The 22,839-nt window shown below is 39.9% G+C and overlaps 2 protein-coding genes across 5 annotated transcripts; both read right to left on the bottom strand.

Annotated features, from left to right (window-relative positions):
• Positions 1-4,684: 4,684 nt before the first annotated feature.
• LOC103653570 (uncharacterized) lies at positions 4,685-14,623 on the bottom strand. 2 transcript variants are annotated; one of them, XM_020552585.3, is made up of 14 exons: positions 13,334-14,623; positions 12,030-13,248; positions 11,748-11,929; positions 8,614-8,734; positions 8,273-8,520; positions 7,990-8,193; positions 7,789-7,881; positions 7,585-7,695; positions 7,152-7,505; positions 6,795-7,020; positions 6,482-6,718; positions 6,364-6,412; positions 5,208-5,276; positions 4,685-4,961 (listed from the first exon to the last, which is right to left on the bottom strand). In XM_020552585.3, the coding sequence occupies exons 3-10, from the start codon at positions 11,901-11,903 to the stop codon at positions 7,003-7,005; spliced, it is 1,305 nt and encodes a 434-aa protein (XP_020408174.1). In that variant the 5' UTR covers positions 11,904-11,929; positions 12,030-13,248; positions 13,334-14,623; the 3' UTR covers positions 4,685-4,961; positions 5,208-5,276; positions 6,364-6,412; positions 6,482-6,718; positions 6,795-7,002. The 2 variants fall into 2 exon arrangements, with proteins under 2 accessions (XP_020408174.1, XP_008678661.2); XM_008680439.4 differs by lacking the exon at positions 13,334-14,623 and having other exon boundaries at positions 12,030-13,315.
• A 1,258-nt stretch (positions 14,624-15,881) lies between these two features.
• On the bottom strand, positions 15,882-19,801 carry LOC103653571 (uncharacterized). Of its 3 annotated transcripts, none has more exons than XM_020552586.3 (15): positions 19,545-19,801; positions 18,824-18,997; positions 18,577-18,666; positions 18,232-18,497; positions 17,942-18,146; positions 17,763-17,855; positions 17,569-17,664; positions 17,144-17,479; positions 16,965-17,057; positions 16,820-16,891; positions 16,512-16,598; positions 16,375-16,431; positions 16,236-16,295; positions 16,089-16,148; positions 15,882-15,992 (listed from the first exon to the last, which is right to left on the bottom strand). In XM_020552586.3, exons 6-15 carry the CDS (start codon positions 17,763-17,765, stop codon positions 15,897-15,899), a joined length of 960 nt encoding a protein of 319 aa, XP_020408175.1. In that variant the 5' UTR covers positions 17,766-17,855; positions 17,942-18,146; positions 18,232-18,497; positions 18,577-18,666; positions 18,824-18,997; positions 19,545-19,801; the 3' UTR covers positions 15,882-15,896. The 3 variants fall into 3 exon arrangements, with proteins under 3 accessions (XP_020408175.1, XP_020408176.1, XP_020408177.1); XM_020552587.3 differs by having other exon boundaries at positions 18,845-18,997; XM_020552588.3 differs by having other exon boundaries at positions 15,889-15,997.
• Positions 19,802-22,839: the final 3,038 nt, after the last annotated feature.

Below are 22,839 nucleotides of genomic sequence, written 5' to 3'. Positions count from 1 at the left end.
CTGTTGGGGCCGATGCCCATGCTCCACGCCTCCCTGAGCTCCCACTCGCATGCCCCTTCCATTGCTCCACCTCCGTCGGGCCCTCTCCACCCGCGCCTCGACCGCCACCGACGGCGTCGAGGGCAGTCCCGGCCATGTCCGTGTCCACAAGGGGTTAGGTCGTGCCCCCTCCCCCGTGCCACGTTCCCTTCCACCATGAGACATCTGCCGAGTTGGCCTATAGGGAGTTCGCGCCTGCCCTGCTTCTTTTTTTCCCACGATGCCTCTCCAACTCTATCATCATGCTCCTACGCGCTCCGTTCCTCACGCTGGTGCCACCGTAAACTTGGACTGAAGGATCAGCGGACCGACATGGTACGGGTAGCCAGCCGAGCTCTGTTGGATTGCACAGCGCCTCGGCAGCCTCAGGCTCGACGGCATCAAAGGAATTGACGAGGATAACACCGGCGGCTTCGAGCAGCGCACGATGAGGCGCAACATCACCGCATACGACGGGTCGGACCACTCTGGAACGGCAAGACGATGTCGGGCCCCAGGATGGGCACGTAGCCGAGCAGGCGCACCGGCTCGGTGAGGTCCCGAAACAAACCGGGCATGGAGGAGGCCTGCTCGGGGAGGTGGAGGACAAGTGAGAGCGCATGGAGGTTCATGGGCATGAAGAGGCACCGTGCGGTCACGCTGGCGTCACGTGCGGCGGTGAAGAAGGTTATCCCGAACTGGTCGGTCATGAACACGACGAGGTGGGTGGTGTCATGGAGCTCCATGAGTAGGCCCGCGAGCATCGAAAGTGAGCGCGTGGACTCCTAGGTCATGAGCGTCTCGAAGGCGGCGGCGCGGGGCAGGTCGGAGTCTCGATGAGGTCGACGAGTGGAATCACCCACGAGGTGACGGACGGCGGCAACGACGCGAGAACTATTTATTCTGATGTCAGTGATACTAGCACTGCATTTACCAATCCATTCCCTTCCCTGGGAAACAATAGGTATCTGTTATAAATAATTCTTAACATGTGTAGTCTATAATTTCATTGTTTTCTATTTTCTTGCAGTGAAATTTGGTTCGCATGTCTAAAGATGTTACAGTTTCATTTATATTTTGTTTTAATCTCACTTATGTAGGAGTTGCTGGGGACTATTGGATTAAGTGGCACAGCCTGATCTATTGAGCTTGGCCCTTACCTGCAGCACTCTATTAAATTTCTTTTGAGCATGGTGGTCTTTGAAGCATGACAATGGCTGCTGTTTGGTTTGGTAAGTTTGATGCCTTTGGATAGACCTACACTCTTTCAATTCGTCAAGTTACAAATACTTGCACGAATCGACCCTTGTAAATTCTTTGAATAAAAGTTCCTACACAAATACCAACCTATCACAGTTCTATTCAATTCAACACCAACTTGCGCTGCGTGGCCGACGCCGCGGACGCAAAGTTGATGAGCATGGTCGGGATGTCGCGCCGCACCGCCAGGAGCATGGCCAGCTCCACCAACGGGATCAGGTGGCCCAACCCTGGCGTGGCCAGCATGGTCACGTGCAAAGGCCCGGGCTTCATGCTCGGTCCAGGATTCCCGGTGTCGATCTAGAGGGGCCTTTTCTGAGTGGTTCTTCTCACGGCGTCGGGTTGTCTTCTGCTCATAGTCACCATGCCATAGAGTTTTGCTTGCAGGTGTGCTGCATTTTGTACGCGTGCATAGGATTGCTATTTGTGTAGTCACGCTTTGATTTTATTGTTTGTCTATATAGCATGGCCCAAAATCCAATGATTTGTGGTAATAATTCTAGAGATAACTACTCTCACTTGACCAACTCCCTTACCCACCGATGATCTGAAAAGTCAGATCTCTTTCCATTGTTCAAATTTGGGATATTAATTCTCGAGTGTCGATTCACTTTGTTTCCTTTTGTGAACAGGTTCTGGACCTCGTCAGGAATGCTATCATGGACAACAATAAGACAGTCATCATATTGCTATGTCTATGGTTATTGTTTTTTTAGTTTTGCTGTTTTGGGTTCTTTCGGGTGGGGTAAAAGTGTGGATTCATGTGCACATTTTTTGTTTTGGGGGAATTTATATTTTTTTAACCATGAAAGGTGAGAAGGTTGATTATGACAACAGTAGGGACTGTCTGAGCAACCATATTGACAATAATTCTGATTAGTTTTTTCTAAGAATCGTTAAAATCAGCAAGTTCTTTTAGGATCTTTGAATACTTTTGGTTCACGAACTAACAATTTATCTTCATGTTCCTGTTCCTGTTCTAGAGACTCCTAAGAGCACCTCCAAGAGGCGACCAAAATGCATCCCAAAACCTAATTGTCGGCTTTGAATCGAAACTAACTGGACCTTTCTGTGTTCTCTTCAGTAGCAATGGAGCACACAGCCAATAGTATGCAGTTCTTTTATCTCAACCTTCAACTAAGTTGTGCCCTAAGAATTGTTTTGTTACGTTAATGGGAAGAACAGTTCTTTTTCCCTTACAACACAAAGGGGAAGATAGATAAAATGCATATAAGTTCTATAGAAGGATGAGCTAGAGCTAACTCAACATCAGCTAGAACTGTTGATAAGGTGTTCCCTGGAAACTTGTGTGTTCCTAGCAACCTTTAAGCATCTGTAGAATCACTTATCATTTGTTTTCCTAGCAACATGTGTGTTCATTTGTACCGGTATCTCTATTATCCGATACTGAATCAATAGAAGGGGAGGGGCTGGGGAAATGAGTCAGCCGAACAGCCTTCGGTGGCCCAATACAACTTAATGTAGCCCAGTTTTTAGTTTTAAAAATTTTCAGGGAAGTTATTAACATCCTGGTGTAGGTTTACATCTTTTTAGGAATTTTTTTCTAACAGCCCCCAATCACAAGTTTTGGTGAACAATTTTTAAGGGAACTTTTGGAGTTACTCTAATGGCCATGTTTTTTAGAGTAATGCTATTGCACACTATGGTATATATACCCATGCTTTCCAATTTAATTATTTCTTGTTTTTCGCTGCTGACGACATGTCTCTATTTCTTTTCAGTTGCTCGCTTGAAGGATGACAACCCTCTTTTGGGGTCTTCCCGTGTTGAACAAGTGGCTGATTTATCAAGTGTGTGTAGACTGAGGAAACAACTATCTCTCTCTCTACACCTTTAAAGCGTGATTTTTGTTGAAAAAATGGAGGATGCTGTAACACCCCAGGTGTTACCCAAGGCCCTGGCTCAATACAAGCACTAATGGCCTATTATCACATGTGTTTAAGTAATGGAGAAGGAGCACCAAAACTTTAGAAACCATGGATTAATTAAGGAATGTTCATGACAAAAACAATACCCAAGAATTTTATGCAATTATCACCTTGGACAAAAGAGGCTAAAACCCTAGACCCCCTTCTTGAGCCTTTACCCCCAAACACTGGATTAATAGAAAGGATAAGGAAATGAACATTTCATGACTTAAACCCTTTACCAAAGTTTAAGTACATTAATATATCTACAAAATTCAGTAAGGGAAACCTTGCAAAAAGACCCCTTAAAGACCCCAAATCAGCCCCCAAGTGGAGAACACTATAGAGTAACTCACATTTTCTCTAAGTCAAAAATGAACCCTAATCTAAAGATCAGAAGTGTTCACCTATTTGATGGCGCCAAAACCACATGGTCTAAATAACAAAAAGGGGCCAAAATACCTAAGGAACACACTGGAAAAGTTTGAACCAAAGCCAAGACCGTTTGACACGAGTTGACATGAGTTTTGTCTCGGGTTGAACAGTGTAGACAGACAAGACTTGGCGCCACCATATCTCCTAAGCCAGACCCGATCTCTCCTTGGAACTCACATGAACTAGGTAGCTCTAGGTGCAGGGAAGAAATCTTGCACAAGCCATATGGCAAGATTCGCACGTTTGGGTGCTCAGCAGGCGCAAGAACTTGGGCAGAATAACACAGCCACGTGTTCGACGCGCCCTGGCAACGCTAGAGCACGCCCCGGCGCTCGGCCCCGCGCGCGCCACGCAGTGCCAAGCCAAACCCATGCCCGTGCCCGTGCCCGCGCCCGTGCCCGCGCCCGTGCCCGTGCCTATAAAGCCGACCGAGGCCTCGACCGTACGCCCCCGCTCGCTCTCGACCTCACAGGAGCGCAAGTTCACCGGCGATCGCTCTGCGCACGGCGTGCCAGCGGCCGCCCGAGACCCGACCACCGTAGACCGGCCACCCTAGCCATTCCCCGCCCCGTCCAACCCTCGGGATAGCCCCTACGTACTTCGGTGAAGCTTCCAGCACTACACCATGACACAATATTGCCAACGGATTGTCTGATGGTAAAACACCTAAATAGCGTCGCACAGTCCGTCGGTAAAGAGCTTTGCCGACAGATAATGTGTGCCGGCGAAAGTCCTGTCGGCAATAACCTTTACCGGCAGACATAGATCTACCAACAGACTATCTGTCGGTAATGTTTATATTATTGCCGACAGACATATCTTTGCCGTCAGACAAATTTGTGCCGACAGATTCTTGTGCCAACAGCTTGTGTGTCGCTAAAAGTCTATATACCGATAGATTGTCTGATGTTATTCCCTATGTGCAGTTAAAAAAACATGTATACAAATATATGCTAATGAAACAAATAATAAACTGATTATGATGCACATTACAGGACAACTTGAATAATATGTAGCTCACAATATATGAAATTTGATTACTAAAAGAAAGAGATCAATCTTTGACTTTGAATTCCAACGTATATTGTTTTGGAACACAATTTGTGTGATGAACATATAAAAAAATAATAGCATACATGTTTTCTAAATTCTGAAGTGATCTTTCAGTTCAATTACATGCAAAGTCTAAAGATTCATCTAGCTAGCAAACTAAAATCTCTCCATCAGTTGGGTGATGTTACGCCAACGGCTAGCATGCATGCGAGTAATCATTTTTTCACACACTTCAAGCACTCCTGATCCTTGCTTCCAGCACCTCCCCTACAACATATTTTGATAATTTGTCAATTACTATATATATCAACAGGTCTATAAACTCCCAACAGAAAATTCAAACTGAAAGTTTAATAAAAGTATTAAATTGCAAAAAGTTCGGTGATACTGCTGATGAAAGTAAATCACAAAGATGAAAGTAAATCACAAAGTTCGGTGTACTGTAGATGAAAGTTTAAGGGTGAATGGAGAGATGGAGTTTTATGAAGTCATTTAGGTGGGCACATACTATACCTTGACAACAGCAGCATGCGTACTTTGTCGGTATTAGCAAAGATGGGCCAAAAGATCACCGAATAAGTTCTGAAGAGGACAAAACAGAGACATGAATTTGGACATTAAAAATTAAGACAAAATAGAGACAGCATGCAGAAAATATATGAAGAAAATAGTATGAAATTTATGGAATTTCTATGTAAGGACGTCGCTTCAGTTAGCTCACTCATCCAGATCAAACAACTGAACTTTGGTTCCTCTAGAACCTCCTTCATAGATTTTGGAGATTTAGGAGACAGGGGCGATCTGGCTCAAAGAGGCATGCTCACTGTTGGACACAAAATAGAGCCTCTCGAGCATGACAAGGGACTCCTATATATCCATAGTGCCTCTCAGGAGTATGACAACAGTTAGCTCACTCATCCAAAAGCTATGGTCACGTTTGGTTAGCTCTGCCAATTCCGGTGCAAGCACACATGATTGGTTGGGTGCGCTTGCAATCTAGCCAGGCTGAGCATGTGCAGAAGGTTTCCGTCGGGCCTGGCTCTCTCTGTGCAAGATTTTTATCCGTTTCTATGGAGCCTGGCTGATCATGGGAACCAAACAAAGACTCTGTCAGACCAAGCTAATAGTGTATGAGAAAGCAAACAGATTCTTTGCACGAGCCAGGAAGAATTGCAAACGATAAAATGTGGCAGAATTGCTTCAAGAAAAGGCAGAATTGCTTCTCTATCCATTATCCTCGTTCTGAGGCTATGCTTCCATCCAACACAGAGCACCAATCCTTTCAGGTTCTAAACTTTATAAAAGATCGATCCCAGGAAGGCTGAGTTACAAATCTTGATAAAACAGAACCCAGGAAGATCGATCACAGGTACATTGATGGCTAAAACATCAAAAGAGAAAAGAAACTAACCTAGGTCTAGTCAGGAATTTTGACTTAGACTAAGTAACTTGGACAGGGACCCCTAGACTTGGAAGACCGACTCAGACTTAGCTAGGTTCAAGAAAGTTTGGTCCACACATCATGATCAGAACAAGTGGCGCCTTCACTAAAAATACAATTCTAAAACTAAACTATAAACTGTTGTAAACTGTAAACTATTTACCTGCTGTAAACTAGATGTCATTTATTTCAAGAGTCTGAAAACATATTTTCAGGCAAAATATTTACCTGCTGCTGTAGAACCTTGGGTCAATGTTGATTTTTTGTTATGACCCATCTAAAAATACAGAACATTAGAAGCTTGTTCCATTAATTACATAAATAAAAGACAAGGTTGTAGTATTACCTTGTTTGTTCGCCATGCAACGGGCATAAAAAGAGCATCCCCCGTACTCTCTACACCTAAGTATGGTCGTGGCAGAGTACTTTCCCTTTTTAGCACGCGAGTCACAAAAACCTGTGTGAACTCCCTTCCAAGAGGAACATCTGCAACCTTAGTGGTTGGGTCGGTTGAGATAATATTTGCTATTGCAACAGGAACTTCTGATCTCATCATAGAATATAATATGACTTCTTTACCAACCTAATAAAATATGCGAAGTAAGATTACAAAGTTCAAATAATGAAACATAAATATGAAGTGATAGATGAGAAATTACATGATTATCGTCTGCATTTTGAGGTGATCCATGATTTCTTTGAGGTACCATTGTTGCAATGTCTCGCCTGCGACTTTGCTCTTCAATAATATTAACATCTTCACGATTCCTTAGACGACCCACAGTGCTTGCAACTCGCCTAGTAAGCTGCAAGTCATCTTCAACCATATTTTGTGAATAGTCATTACCATTGTAATCATGTGCCACCTCATCTGGCCGATGCACCCTTGAGTTATAAAGAAAAATAAAAAGGGAAAAAGTGTTAGTGAGATAAAGGAAACAAGCCTAATTAACTGGATAGACGGCGAACTGCTCGATATATGCTACACTGACTAAACATATGCAATATTATATCACCTGTCGAGAATTAGACCCATGTTGTGATGGGCTTTCTATATGTTTCACCCCTTGAGCTGCTACCATCATTTGATAAATTTGATCCATTTTTTCTTTCATTTGATTCATATCCTGTCTTAAGGCTCTAACCTCTTGCTCAGACTGACTGCGAGCTTGCAATGCCATTTGAAGCTTTGTTGATATTTTCATTTGAGTTCCAGTGGTGCCTACATCTTGTGGAGTTGGTCCTAAGCCTAAACCACGAATACGACCTCTTGGTTCTTTCTCTCCAAAAACATGTGCATATAAATCACCATCTTCAATACGTCTGTCCTTCAGTTCTGGGTTCTCAGCAACAGCTTCTTCAAATTTATTCTTAAGAGGACCACACATATGTTATATTTTGTTCACTTATATTTTAATTATTACATAAATCAAATATATGTGTACTCACAATGAATATTTCTGCTCCAGGTAGAGGCACAATATCCCCTTCTTTGTTCTTACGCGTGTGTGTTCTAACATATATTTCATCTCTTCTCGCAGGGTGTCCTTGTTGCTCGGCCTACAAGAAAAAATGATTTGGTCCAGTAATTGACTAGATTTTTCATAAATTAAACTAATGATTATACAAACTAGTGATTATAATTTTTTTTACCAGTTCATGCCCCACACGAGCATAACTCTTGCTGCCAGCTGCATGCGACATAGTCAGCTTTGAACGGTTATCTTTACCTCTGTTTGTACGAACCTACAACATAAATATGAATATATGAAAACAATAATACAAATTCATTCATACAAAAGTTTAATGAAGGTTTATATCTCAAAAAAGAATTAAAAACAAATCAGCATGTACCTCGGCTTCTGGAGACATCCAATAAGTTATCAACCACTCCCAATCAGATTCTTTCACCCTTTCATCCCTTTTAGCAATAAGCTCTTCAAAACTCAATGTTCCATCAAAATATTTGTTCTTTAGGTCAGCCTTAAACTCTCTCCACTTTTTTGCTGCAGATGTTATAACATAATCTATACCAGATTCATCCACTTCATAGTATTCCTGTTTCAACAAAAATGTAGTTGCTTACCAAATCTACTGACAATAGGCTAAGACAAATTATCTCACTAAATCAGATTACCTTCACTTTTGTCCATAACTCAAACTTCTTTTTAGAATCAACTAGTCTCCAATCCTCACAAGAAACTGGGATATTTTTCCTCACCAAAGTTCCTATGAAATTACCAAACTCTTTGCTGTTCCTACCAACTGGTTGTCCATATTCATTAAGGGTAATGCAGATTTTAGGCCCACCACTACTTGAATATATGTTCTTCTTCAAGGTTGGGCCCCTTCCTTTCTTTATATTTCGATGCCCAATAGGTTGCTCTGCTTATTACAGGAGATAAAAAAGATGAAAACCTTTGTTCATAACTATTTTCAAAATTGCTACAATAAATTTAAAGTTTGTTTGATTTTTACCTTCATCATTGATGGGGTTTTCAGATTCTTCGTAACTATTTTCAGATTCTTCATCAACAATATCCCTTTCAGTCCTTGATCGCAAAGTAGGTCCATTAGTTGAAGCTGCTAATGTCCTTGTCTACACCCAAAGAAATGAAAACATTAAAACTTAAGGTTCAGAAATTAAAGCAGTCAACCAATTGCCAGTGAAGCAGCAGAAATTTCAAGCAGTAATATAGCTGTAATATAAACTACCCACACAACAGTAATATTAAGTGCCAGCAGTGCATGGCTGACCCACACGGCAAACATGGGTCTTTGGAGAAAACAAACTACCCAAGCTCAAGAAACTGAGCAATTCGACATCAGGGGAATTGTAAATGAGTTTAAGAATACTATTCCAGCTTGCTCCCAAATTCAAACAACGATTCACAATTGTATGGATCTGATTCCTCTCTTAACAGTTCAAAAAGGGAATGTGCAGGCAGTGCTGCAAACAACTTGCTGAAGTTATCCCCAGCTATTCCAGCCACACCTGATGAACTTGATGAGCTGGTATCCTATCAAACTAATCAGAAAGATGTAAATGCTGAAAATAACTTGGAGATCGGTTCTGAAAATAACTTGGAACAAATATGCAGTCTGAGGCCCCAAGAATCTAATAATAATCTGAAGCGTAAAGTCAATCAAGAGCTCGAGGTATGATATTCTCCGACAAACCAATACCTGATTTTTCTCTGCCCTTCCCTATGAGCTGTGACCTTGCATTTTTCTATAGTTTCAGTTAGAATGCCCAGTTACTGTGATATAGTGGCAATTAATAAAATGTAAATACAATCTGTTTACATGGTTTCATTTTCCAATTACATGCATACCTACATGTTAGAACAGGAATTGGATGAGTCGAAAAAAGAGCAGTACTGGAAAATTCCTGTTCTGTCTCCGCAGTAAGAGGTAATCTGCCGTCATGCTGATCTGTCTCCGCCGTAAGAGGTAATCTGACGTTCTGGTGATCGGTTCCGTAGCAGTACTGGAAATTTTCGTCGTGATGCTTCTATAACTGAACTGGGAGTGATGTGACTTCTATGAGTAGTTGCTTATTAGCCTACAGAAATATAGGGATCCGGAGACTGGTTATGTCTCATGGCAGTTTTTGTTTCACCAATATCGTTTTATGGCGCTGACATAAAAACAGATATTCGTGCAACTGAAGAACGATGTGACTTCTGGTTTATGTTACTGCTACGGCACGGCCTTGTGTCCCTTTTTTGACCTAATAATGGTCCATCCTCTGCTGATGAGTGCGCTACTTCGCTTACTTGAAATTACTTGATGTCTTGGTGATGCTTTCTACATTGTGTGATTGGTGGGTGAATTCATAAAATTAACTCAGCAGTTGCCATGTATTGCATCTGATTACAATTGTATATACTAGGTTTGTTTATGAGTTATGCTTCTTGATGCCTTCCCCACTTATGTTCCTCTGCTTAGGCACTGTTTGGTCAATTAGAGGTGTGCTCCGTGTTTTTGTTTGTGCACTAGCAATATTTATCTTCTTTTACTACACCCCTCCTCGATTTCAGTCGTCTGGACATCAATTCAGTCAACTGCAGTTAGTGGTGGTGCGATTTTTCCTGGTGAGATACTGTCAATCATCAGCGCCATAAAAAACTGTTTAGCATAGCAGGGTTGGCGTAGGCAGACTTGAGGATAACATCACTGTCGGGGATGGGGCGATCTCAGGAGGGAGGGGCTGCAATGTTTTGGCTGACAATGGGTTGAAGAACACAGGGTGAAAGAACAGTAGCGCTGTTAATCTGAACAGTTGGCAGAACGTCAGATTACCTCTTACGGCGGAGACAGAACAGGAACCACACGGTCGTCTTACGCAAAAAGAGCAGGAATTGGATGAGTCGAAAAAATGAACTTTGAGTTATGCAAAACAGTGGAGTTCCTTGAGGTAAAACTAGTTAGTAAATTGGCTATGTCATCTTCAACAAAGCAAATCAGCAACTGAGTCATCTTCAAGGAACATGCCCCACACTTATCTCCTCTCTGCACTCAGGGTAGTTAAAAAATATTTCCAATACTCCACTTTCGAATTCCAAGTTAACTCTATCTACAAGCTGCCCAGAATCTGCTAGAAAGGATAAGGGATCAGGATATTCTTCAGACATTTTGAAAAAGAAAAACTAGAATCTGATCAATCGACTGAAATATTAATTTCCTCCCCACTTCCCTTCGAATTCCACATAAGCACAGACCTTGCCCATTACACCAAACTTGTTCACCAAGTATTGGTCTTCCACTTTGCTATAACATTACATATCTAATAATACATGAATTTTGTGTTACATTGCCCCAAAGTCAAGCATCCTGCCCTGGTTTTTATTTTTGTTATCTGAAACCAACTCCATCTGCACAGTCTGACAGGGCAAATTGGGAATCACTTTCCTCACATTTTGTGTAGCACCAAGCCATACAGCCTATAAGAAGGTCTATGGTCTACCAACTTACTACAGAAGCTTCAGCCAAAAACTGCATGGTTTGAGTACCGAAGAGCCCCAATCTAGGTGCCACATGCAGTCCTATGGTTCTTCAGCGACTGAATAACCCTCAGTTGCCACTACCTGTTAGTCCATATGAGCATTGATTTTCTTTTAAAATTTTTTATGTAGTGCCAGGCTTAATTACCTCAGTCCCCTTATTCTTCTTGAATTAAGCTACCACTTACCAAAGATACCTTTGCCCAAATCCCTACAACTAAGCTACAGGAACTCTCCAAGGTTTGAGTCAAACACTGAAATTGGCACTGACTGCTATTTATCATCTGAAAATCCCAAGGGCCTAACAGCCCATTTTCAATGGTCACTGGTGAATTTATGTGGCTATGGCAGAAAAATCTAGTTACTTGTGACTGGTGAATTTCAATGGTCACTGGTGAATTCAATGGTCACTGAGTCTGAAATTACAAGCAGTGAAGCAGCAGAAATGAAAGTCTGAAATTGGAATGGAAATATAGCAGTAGCAGCAGAACTGAAAGTCTGAAACTGAAATATTGGAAAGAAAGTACAAGCAGTATTAAATAGATTGTGGTACTATTAAATTAAATGTAAAAAACATGAACTTATTAAATAGGGAAATACATTAACCTTATGTTTCTTATTGGCTTGATGTGATCCATTTGCTTCTTCACTAACCATAGTACTAGGTACATGGAGATTAAGAGATCTCATCCGCTTCAAATTTTCTTTTATGTTGGCAGCCCTTTGTAGTTCATATTCATTGACCTCCGTTTCTTTACCCATTCCTCTTCCTCTTACAAACTTTCCTCCTAAATCAAGACATAAAGAGATTACAATCAAGATTCAAGACAAAGAGATTACAACGTAAAATGAAACATTTTTGTGTAAACAGATATAAACATATCTTACTTGCTAGGTTGGTTTTCAGCAACCATTATTTCCATCTATATCAGTCCTAACACAACTACCACCAATAGATACATTCACTTGCGTGTTTGCATCCAAATCTGGCAAGAAAGAACCTATTTCTGTACTATTGTCTAGTCTTTCTTCCATATCATACATGTCACGTTGTTTTGACTTTAAAACAGCAAACCAATCAGCATCAATAGGATCTTGCACATAGTAAACTTGAGTTGCCTGAGATGCAAAAATAAATGGCTCATCTAATTCCTTGTCACCGGTATTGAATAAATGCTTGAAGTTGACCATTGTCACCCCAAACTTGTCTATTTTGACCCATTTGTCTCGTACTCGGTTATCAATCCAATCACATTTGAACAATACTATTTTTCCCTGGTGATGGTAGTTCAGCTCAAGAATGTCTTTTATAACACCATAATAAGTTTTGCTCATTGATACTGGGTTATTATTGTTTGTCCCATCAAAACTTGTTGCATGTGCAACTAGGGCTACACCACTACACTGCACTGACCTACCCACATCATAAGAATGTGTATGGAAATTTATCCCATTTATAGAATAACTATCATAAGAATGTGCAACCATGTTAGGCTCCTTAGCTAATATTGTTATCTCCTCAGGTACTTCCTCACTCGTTGTTTCCACCTGATGATATTGAAGATTGTTATTGCACTAAAAAAATAATGTGGAACTATACTCTATATAAACAGTTTCCTAGATACTTACGTGTGACTTAAACCACTCGTGAAAAGTCTCATAGTGTAAACGACTGATTGCTCTTTGATTTTGATGACCAGCAGAGTAAAGGTATTCTATATGTTTACTAAACAAACATTATAATTTAGTAATCATGAAATAAATGGATGATATTGATTATAAAATATAATGTTCAACTTACTTCAAGTAAGGCTCTATATGGTCATAGTTGAACAAGACATATCTATGTGCTTGAAGCCATGTTTTGTGGTCTAATGTGACACTACGCTTACCAACCAATCCACGACCTATGTTATGGAAGAAAGGGGTGGTATTGATTAAATCAACATTGAAGCCATCATCATTTCTTTTTTTCCGGTTAAATCTAGTTTCACCATGTAAATAGCAAGAACAGAATGTGAGACTCTCATCAAATAGATAACTTTCTGCAATTGACCCCTCTGGGTGACTCCTAGTGCGAACATGGCCCTTACATCTCATTAAAAACCTATAAAAGAGAAATGGCATATATGTTAAACCTTCCTTTGAGTAAAACTAAGTTTAATTTATTGCTAAAATATTTTAAAATTTACCTCTCCACTGGGTACATATTACGAAATTGAACAGGGCCAGCAATTCTGACTTGAGTAGGGAGATGAACCATTAAGTGTACCATAATATCAAAAAAGGATGGCAAGAATATTGTCTCAAGAATGCTTAGAGTCTCAGCTATTTCTGACTCTAGCTTATGCATATCGCTTATACGAATAACTGGCGAATAGATTTGCTTGAAAAAATTGCTCACACGAATAAGTGCAGCACTAACTATTTCTGGTAAAATCCTTCTCACAGCAAGTGGGAGTAAATATTGTATCAAAACATGGTTATCATGGCTCTTTAGCCCAACAATCTTCTTCTCCTTCACATCCACATTGTTTCTTATATCTGATGCATATCCATCTGGAAATTTTACTCCTTTCAGTACCTCACAAAATAACGTCTTCTCGGACGCACTCATTGTATATGATGCTGGTGGTAAATATAACTTGTCACCCACTGGAATAGGATGAAGCTCAGTTCGAATGCCTAGGGACTGAAGATCCAAACGATATTTCAAGTTATCCTTGGACTTTCGTTGAATGCCTAGGAGGGTGTTGACAATGTTATCACACACATTCTTCTCGATATGCATGACATCTAAATTATGTCGTAACATTAAATCCTTCCAATATGGAAGCCTAAAAAAATAGACCTCCTTTTCCATATGATAGTAGGCTCCCCTTCCTTCTTTTTTGCTTTCTTTTTATGTTGGCAACCTTTCCCATGCACTGTGTGCATATTCTCTGTTTGCAATAAAACTTCCTCTCCAGAAAGTGGTCTAGGCGCTGGCCTGTCCTCAACTTTACCATCAAACGAATCTAGATCAAATCTATATGGATGGTTTGGGCCCAGGAATCTACGGTGTCCCATATAACAATTTTTTGTACCTTGTTTCAATCGTAGAGAACATGTATATGAGTGGCATTCAATACATGCTACTTCACCTGATGTAGTACATGCTGCAATGTACCCTAGGCCTGGATAATCAGATATGGTCCATATTATTGCAGCACGTAATTGAAAATACTCATGCTTTGCAGAATCGTATGTTCTCACCCCTTCAACAAACATATCTAGCAGATCATCAATTAGTGGCTCAAAATAAACATCTATATCACTACCAGGATATCTACGGCCCGGAATCAGCAATGAGATAATGAAATTTGTTTGCTTCATACACAACCATGGTGCAAAGTTATATGGGATGAGAATAACAGGCCAAATGCTATAGCTAACATTCATGGACCTAAACGGATTAAAACCATCTATAGCTAAAGCAAGTCTAATGTTACGACTGTCAGAAGCAAACACTGGGTGCTTTTGGTCAAAATCCTTCCAGAGAGGTGAATCTGCAGGATGCCTTAGTAATCCATCTTGTATACGCTCCTCATCGTGCCACCTCATGTCACTTGCTGTCTTAGATGATAGAAATAACCTCTGAAGCCTTCTTTTTATTGGAAAATAGCGAAGAACTTTGCATGGAACCTTGTGTACACGTTTTCCATTTAAACTTCTCCTTTTTGATTTCCAGCGTGACCTTTCACATGTGGGACATGCATCACAATTAGCATACTCCTTCCTAAACAAAATGCAATCATTTTCACATGCATCAATTTTGATATACCCGAGTCCTAGACACTTAATTACTTCCTTTGCTTCATTGAAATTTTTTGGCAATGCCAAGCCATCAGGGAAAGCCTCCATTAGTAGATCTAGTAGCATATCAAAACTTTTATCTGTCCACCCTCCAAGCAATTTCAAGTGAAGAATTCTTATTAAGAAATGCAACTTTGAGAACTTCTTACACCCTGGGTATAGCTCTTGGGTATTATCTTTCACTAACTGATTGATGGCTTCTAAATCTACATCAGTTTCATCTAAACCATCAGATACTTCAAAATCCCCTTTATCATCTAGACCACCAGCCATGTCTTGAACCAAATTGGCTATGTCATCTTCATCTGAATTGTTTGCAGCCTCTATATCACTATAGTCATGACTATTAATAGGCATAGAGTCTGTTTCTCCATGATAAGTCCACCTTTTGTATCCCTCTTGAAAGCCATCACATATCAAGTGCGCACGAACTTCATTTTCATCTTTCCATAGAGAATTAACACATTTTCTACAAGGACATAGAATTCTATTTCCACCTATAGAATTGCTAAACGCAAACTCAATAAATCCAGCTATCCCATCTATGTAGACCTTCGTGCGCCTATAAATATTAGGTACAAAAATGATATGTTGGTCAAAGGTGATTACTACAAAATAATGGTTTATAGAACATTGTCAGAAATATACCTAGGTTCATTCATCCACCTTTTATCCATGTTGTACCTTAACAAATAATAAGATGAAATATACCCTTCCCAGCTTCACAATATTTGTGCAAAAAGGCTGGAAAAGGGGGAATCATTACAAGTATCAAAGATAAAAGCCGAATTTGTGACAAATAGTGTGATGGTAATATTTTAGCTTTCAATTTCAGTTCAATAAAGATATGAAGAGTCAAAAGAGACCAAGAACAACACTTCATCGTTTCTTTAAGCATGGTTATAAATGATGTAAGATAGGGAAATAGAAAAAAGTGACCTTCAGTCCTGTTGAAATCCTACTAGGTTGTAATGTGTCTCCTCGTAGTGGCTTGATCTACACTTAAAAACACACATTTTTGAAATAAAGTAAAATCATTAGCTAGGCAAACTAAACAAATTTGAAATAAATAAATAAATAGTGCAGTAGTACCGTCTCATGATTTTCGTCAAGTGTCCAAAATTCCTCACTTTGAAATTGACCATATACTCGCTGATTTAAGGAAAACCAATAATATAGTGAATCAAATATGTGTGACTACACATCTACAATACTGAAATTTAGGATTGAGATGCATACTTTTCGTTTTGATGTAGACTGATCGTCTTTAGTACTTGGCAAATAATTTTCTAGAGAACCCTGCAAATGACGAATGCAATTTCTACAAAAACCACACTAGAAAATAACTAAAATTATACCGAATAAACTTTTTTACTACCTTGTTCTTGTATGGTTCATGATTAGAGGAATTTCGAGCAGTGTCCTGGTTCATCACCTATGGTGTAGAATACATTCAGTATGACAATTTTCAAATATAAACATTTAATAGAATAAATGGACCACATCGATCATCACCTTGGCTGCATTACTTCTATTTTTTACATTTAACGATGTAGAAACTCTACCACCTTGGAGTCCTCCTCGTGGCATTGGTGGCTTGCCCTGCACTTAAACACAAGTAATGAGTAATGGAATTCAATATTAAACAAAAATGTGGTTTGATAAGATAGTAATTATCAATGTATCGAAAGTAGGGATACAATTGATCTTTTGTGCAATAGAAACTCTTTTGTGTTTGAGTAATTTTGCATCTTGGGCAATTGATGACTTGTTCTAGGTGTACACAATATAGACTAAAATTATGCTAAGTACAACGTACTAACCTTTTCTTGAATTTTAGATTTTTTGCACTGGGCCTGCAGCTCCTCGTACCCATCATGTTTGATTTCATCCGCCTTTATAGTTATTGGTTAAATGGTACCTTGAAAATTTAAAACTGGGATGGAATTGTAGGTAAAGCATTCATACCATTGTGCTATTCAGTTCATCAAGAAGATTAACTTTTTGATTCATAGTCGGCTGAAGATCTTTTGATGCCGACAAAGGTTCATCTAGACATTCCTGTAACAACACAGAAGTATTAGGATAGAAGTTGTTGAGTAAAACCTTTCTTGAAAGAGCTAGGAATAAAACAGATTTGAATTTACATGGTGACTTTTTTGCAGTTCCAAGGTATTTTGCAAATTTAGTATAGTATCATCTTGCTTCTGGACACGATCTATAAGTTTTTCCACTTGAAGTCGAAGAGATACTACATCTTCACTTGATGTTGCATCCAAAGAGGTTAAATTAAGATGTTTTAGATGCCTTGAAGTTGATCCACCAAACACTTGATCTGGATTCGGAACAAGGCCAATACCATGGATATGGCCAGGCTTCTCTTCTCCTAAAATTTGGCTAAGCGCATCTCCTTTCCATGCAACCTTTCCATGACTAGTGTCAGCTAAACTTGGTTCTTGCACTAATAGTTCCTTCAACGCAACCTTGTAAAAGCATAAGTGTACTCATTAAGCGTTATGGAAGAAGTATTTCAAATCAGTAAAATATAGCACATTTGCAAAGTTTATTGTACCACATGTGGGTTTGTGTTCTTTGTGATGTTACTCTTGTGTGTATTGATATACAATACAACCCTATGGGGGTATTTCTTTTCTGGATCTTGTTCTCTCTGTACCAAATAAATGATCCTTAATAAATGTAAGGACAATACTGCATGTTCGAGAATTGGAATAAGCATTGCATTGGCAACTATGTTTGTAGAAATACCATATCTTCCCTGTTCCGAGCAAAACTCTTTGTTCCTGATGTATGGGTCGCCTTCCTTTTTGCGCAGTTTATCCTATTTGCCTCACTGATATCCTATCATAGCAACAAAACATGAATATAAACTAAATAGCATAGGTCTTTCATTACAGGAATAATGAGTTTTTAAACTGTCCATGTACCTGTGATTTTGTTGTAAACCAATTATTCACAAGAGCGACCCATTGATCATCTAAGACGCCTTTTGGAACATTTTTTAGATTATTTTCCTTGCTCCTATGCGCATCAAAAATGTAAGGATTTTAGATTGGACTTGTGTTGTCTCCATCTCTCACCAATAGTTCGAAGTATCCACTTTTCCATGCGGGCAGGGTATAGGAATCTCATCTACACAAAAATGAAATGGCCATATGAAAGTTCAGTTATATTTTTGCTTCAAAGTTCAGAGGATGACAAATGTTAATATACACACCTTTACTTGCTTCAGTACATCTTGCTTGTTTTTTTGTTCATTGTTCTTGTCCTTCTTTCCTATCAGTAATCTCCAATCTTTGAAGCTTAAGCTACATAAGCAGCCATTCCTAGCAACCATGCCAAGGAATTTTCCTAAGACTCCTGCCTCCTCTCCAATAGGTTGGCCGAGCTCGTTACAGTTAACTACAATTCGTTTTCCTTTTTGAAGGTTCCAAACATGTTTAAGTTTGTTCGGACCACGACTTATTGCTTCATTAGTTTGACCTATGCAGTTTTATGTTAGAAACAATTAAAAGAATGGTTGAAATTTTAAAATAAATTACAATTTATGAAGTGTAAGAACCTTCAACAGAATCCTCTATATCCGCATCATCAGGAGAAGGGTACACTCCAGAAGTAGTCTCAAAAGATGTTGTATCTTTTTTATGATGATCTGAAAACATATAATAATGGAGAGATTTCAGTTGCTGTCCCTAAACATATAATAAAATTTGAAAAGTAGGACATAGTATTCACTATTTATTAGCTAAAAAATTGAAGTCACAGTTTTATGTTTTAATTCCCAATTAATTTTATATCTTGGTACATACCTAGGTCATTGAACTCATTACCATTGTCGCTTTCTTTTTGGCGTTCTCTAGCAGAAGGATGGTGGTCATATGCTGCATCTCGTGGCCGATGACTTGTTTCCCCAATAGGCTCCTCTACCAAATACTCTTCTTGGCTTTGAATGATGCACTTTCTCATACCCCTAGCCATGTCCGCTGCCATACCAAAATAAAAACTTATCATGTGTAATTAGTTGGTCTAGAAATGTAAATGGAGTTTAGTAAAACATAGCATTAATCCATACAATGGCCAACATAGAAAAGAATTTATCAACAGACTTGATTTAATAAAACACTTGGAGTCTGAAACAGAGCCCAACTCAATGAGGAAAAAATTGTTTTACTAACATCTCTAAAACTTCAAACAAAGTACAATGTGTCTGCAAGTATTTAGACATCGTATAAAAACAAGTCATGTAAAAGTTGACATTACTACCACTAGCTCCAAGTATCCCACAACTATGGACAATGTGTCTGCAATGCAGTTTCTGAAAAACACCTAACAGGATGCTATGTAAAATAATGTATATGGAAACTGCTATGAATATCTAGTTACAAAAATCAGAGGAACTATACATCTGCTAACTACAGAAACAATAAGAACTAGTACAAGGTTACTTGAACTAAAGTATAAGGAAACTGCTATGAAATGCAGCAGTACTCAGACAAGTGAAAACATGGCCCAGATTTGGTGCAGCCTTACAACCGAGGGCAAGGAAACACACGCCGTGCGTCCTCTGTGAGCTGCAGCTGATTCCTCGAACTGGCGCGCACCAGCCGCCGCCAATTCCTGCCGTGGCGCGCACCAGCCTCCGCCAATCCCCGAATTGGAGCGCTCACCAATTCCTGCCTTCACCAGCCTCCGTCGTCGCCAGCGAAGCCAAAGGACGGATTGGGGGAGGCTGTTGGACGTGGCCTAGGGCAGGGGTAGTAGCGTGAGTAGTGGGAGAAGTTGCGTGAGGAAAGAGGGCGAGGATTAGGGATCACATTGCCGCTATGTACAGCCAGCACATGGGTTTGTAGGGTCTGTACGGTGGGTCCACAACAAAATTGGTGGGAAAACTTGAAAAATTAGGGAAAGAACAAATATGGAATTACCAAATTTCAGATCAAATGCCAAATTTCACAATTTGAGCTATATTTTTAACTTTTGTTTATGTCTCTATTTTGGACCATTTACTAATTTCTATGGTTCAAATGCCTTTTCAAGCCGAAATAAATAAATAAATACCAAATGTGCTTAAACAATAGCGAAACTTGGCATGGAGTCATAACATGTTCCTGGTTGGTTGAGATAAAAAGTTTAGATTACTATACAGAAGTATGAATACAGGTGCTTCAAAAATGGACACATCTCCACTACGTTTCATACCATTGATCTATACAGTTTGAGCTATATTTGTAACTTTTGTTTATGTTTTTGCCAAAAAGGGTGCACCAAATGTTCTTCTAACTGTTATAAACTTAATTCATGTAAAGATGTCCCTATTTTGGACCATTTACTAATTTCTATGCTTCAAATGCCTTTTCAAGCCGAAATAAATAAATACCAAATTTGCTCAAACAATAGTTAAACTTGGTATGGAGTCATAACATGGTCCTGGTTGGTCGAGATAAAAAGTTTAGATGATTATAAAGAAGTATGAATATAGGTGCTTCAAAAATGGACACATCTCACTGTACGTTTCATATCATTGAACTACAACTTCACATCTTGAGCTATATTTGTAACTTTTTTTATGTTTTTTGCCTCAAAAGTGCACCAAGTGTTCATCTAACTGTTATAGACTTAATTCATGTAAAGATGTCCCTATTTTGGACCATTTACTAATTTATATGCTTCAAATGCCTTTCGAAGCCGAAATAAATAAATAAATGCCAAATGTGCTAAAAAATAGTGAAACTTGCCATGGAGTCATAACATGGTCCTAGTTGGTTGAGATAAAAAAGGTGGTTGTAGACGCAATGTGAAGAATTGAACCTGGCACACAATGAAACAATAAGGAAAGACACACCATTGCACTACGGAGACTTTTGCCATTATGAAACACCGCAGATGTGGCTTCGACAAAATGGAGGCTAAGGAGAGGGATTTGACTATATGAAAAACCAGGGGAAAGCCTACACTCTGAAATGGACATGACGAGTCCATTACCAGGTAAGGACGACGATTATTACACTAATACTGACGTCGTCACACATCTGTTACCCGCTATCGTTACAAGTTCACCACCGCCGCACCCAGCCTTTCTTGAGATCTCGCAGTCGGTGTGTTCAGTCAGTGTGTTTATGTAAGACAATCTATGTATTGAAGACTATCTATGCAGTCGGTGTGTTTAGTCAATGTGTTCATATGGTTAATGTGTTATACTTTGTCTCTGCAATTTTAATTATGGGAAATGCTTTGCTATATGGTTAATGTTGATATTCTAGGAATTGCTTTGCTATATGGTTGTTGTTCACTGTATTTGCGAATGTTCTTCCTATATCCGGAGCAGTTCCCAGAATTCTAGCAAAGCAGTTTGTGCCCCTAGTACTATTGTCTGTGTGTTCAGTCAGTGTTCTGGGAAAATTGATCCCCGAGAAAATAATTTCTCTATTGAACTGGCAAATTCTGGGAACATGTTTTCTGGGAAATTCTGGGAACATGTTTGTCTCCTTCGGTTTTGGCAAATTCTCCTTTGGTTCTGGCAACAGCAAGCTAGTTTCCCAGCACTGACTGCATAGCTAGTTTCCCAGCACTACTTTGCCAGAACCGTTTAGTTCATGTTTATTTCCCAGAACAGCATCGGTCATGAAAATGGAACCATTTAGTTCATGTTTATTCCCAGAACTACTTTGTATTCACAGAACAAAATTCCCAGAACAAAATTCCCAGAACAGCTCACATGGGAGCAATAAACAGCACATGAACTAAATCTAGGAATAAACAGCCAGACTAGCACAAAATTTAGATGATCTGGGAACACAAGTTTCTGGTACATGCATCTGCCAACAGCAAGCTAGTTTTTGGGAACATGAGTACGGTGATAATAAGCACGGTTCACATTCAGATCTGGGAACATCACAATTTATTACACATAATTTTTTAGATCTACTGTCCGTGATAAGCACGATTCTTCAGTTTCTTTCGAGGGGTAATTTTCTTAACTACCCATTTGACACTTCTAGGTGGCGAAGTAGGAGCCGTTTGTTCATCTTCATTTCCAGCCACAATATCTAGTGCACCCAGATCCGGACCTCGTCCGCGGTGAGCCACCGGAGCACGGCCTCGAGGCGAGCCGCCTCTGATGGGGACGCGGAGGGTTCGCCGTCGTCCGCGGCGGCTTCGTCATCGAGGTCGTCGTCGTCCTCGTCGAATTCCTCATTGTCAAATGGTTAAAGCATCTCTGACCGAGAAATGTTTATGCCGGAATCCATATGAAACAACTAAATTGTCATCAGTTTTATCATTGTCCATCAAAATCCGCCACACACCTTGTTCAAAGAAACTAAGCTACAACACTTGACATGGAACACCAACAGAATCATCTGATTGATTGGGCAAACACATTTCAGATGAAAAGTGCAGCCTACACGACCAATCAATCACACTGATAATGTGTGCAAAACACTGGGCAGAATTACATAGCCGTATAACACATGGAAATGCAACATGGGGAAATCACAAGCCCACTGGACAAAATCACGTAGCACGACATTGAAGCAACAGGTCTCATGCATTACATACAAGACAACAGTCCACCATAAACTTATGCTGCTGGTAGCTCTCCCAAGGAGCAAAGGCACCCCCTGAAGCTCCTTGTGCAATCTTCAGTCAGTCAGCACACTTGGCATCTGAAAGGTACACACGTGACTGTATGACGCTGGTCCCGATCAGGAAACCAGGCATCACCATCAGGCCGACTTTTGGCCTCTCCGCACCTTCTTCTAGGATGATGTTCTTCACGACATAGGTCTTCAACAAATTCTGCTGCTCTTGTATTTCAGAGAGTAAG

The sequence above is a fragment of the Zea mays genome, chromosome 4 (assembly GCF_902167145.1).
Source record: "Zea mays cultivar B73 chromosome 4, Zm-B73-REFERENCE-NAM-5.0, whole genome shotgun sequence".
In the NCBI taxonomy this organism is placed as follows: domain Eukaryota; kingdom Viridiplantae; phylum Streptophyta; class Magnoliopsida; order Poales; family Poaceae; genus Zea; species Zea mays.
The sequence above is the reverse complement of the archived record's forward strand: the minus strand, read 5'-3'. Positions and strand labels throughout refer to the sequence as shown.

What these genes read in the sequence shown, in the direction of transcription:
- LOC103653570 (XM_020552585.3), bottom strand. Translation starts at nt 11,903, where the DNA reads ATGGGTAAAGAAACGGAGGTCAATGAATATGAACTACAAAGGGCTGCC. An exon ending in AAGCCAATAAGAAACATAAG is followed by an intron (nt 8,735 to 11,747) that starts GTTAATGTATTT and finishes CTTTGGGTGTAG; the next exon opens with ACAAGGACATTAGCAGCTTC. An exon ending in AAACCCCATCAATGATGAAG is followed by an intron (nt 8,521 to 8,613) that starts GTAAAAATCAAA and finishes TGTAATAAGCAG; the next exon opens with AGCAACCTATTGGGCATCGA.
- LOC103653571 (XM_020552586.3), bottom strand. An exon ending in AGTCTACATCAAAACGAAAA is followed by an intron (nt 16,149 to 16,235) that starts GTATGCATCTCA and finishes TCCTTAAATCAG; the next exon opens with CGAGTATATGGTCAATTTCA. An exon ending in TTGACGAAAATCATGAGACG is followed by an intron (nt 15,993 to 16,088) that starts GTACTACTGCAC and finishes TTTTAAGTGTAG; the next exon opens with ATCAAGCCACTACGAGGAGA.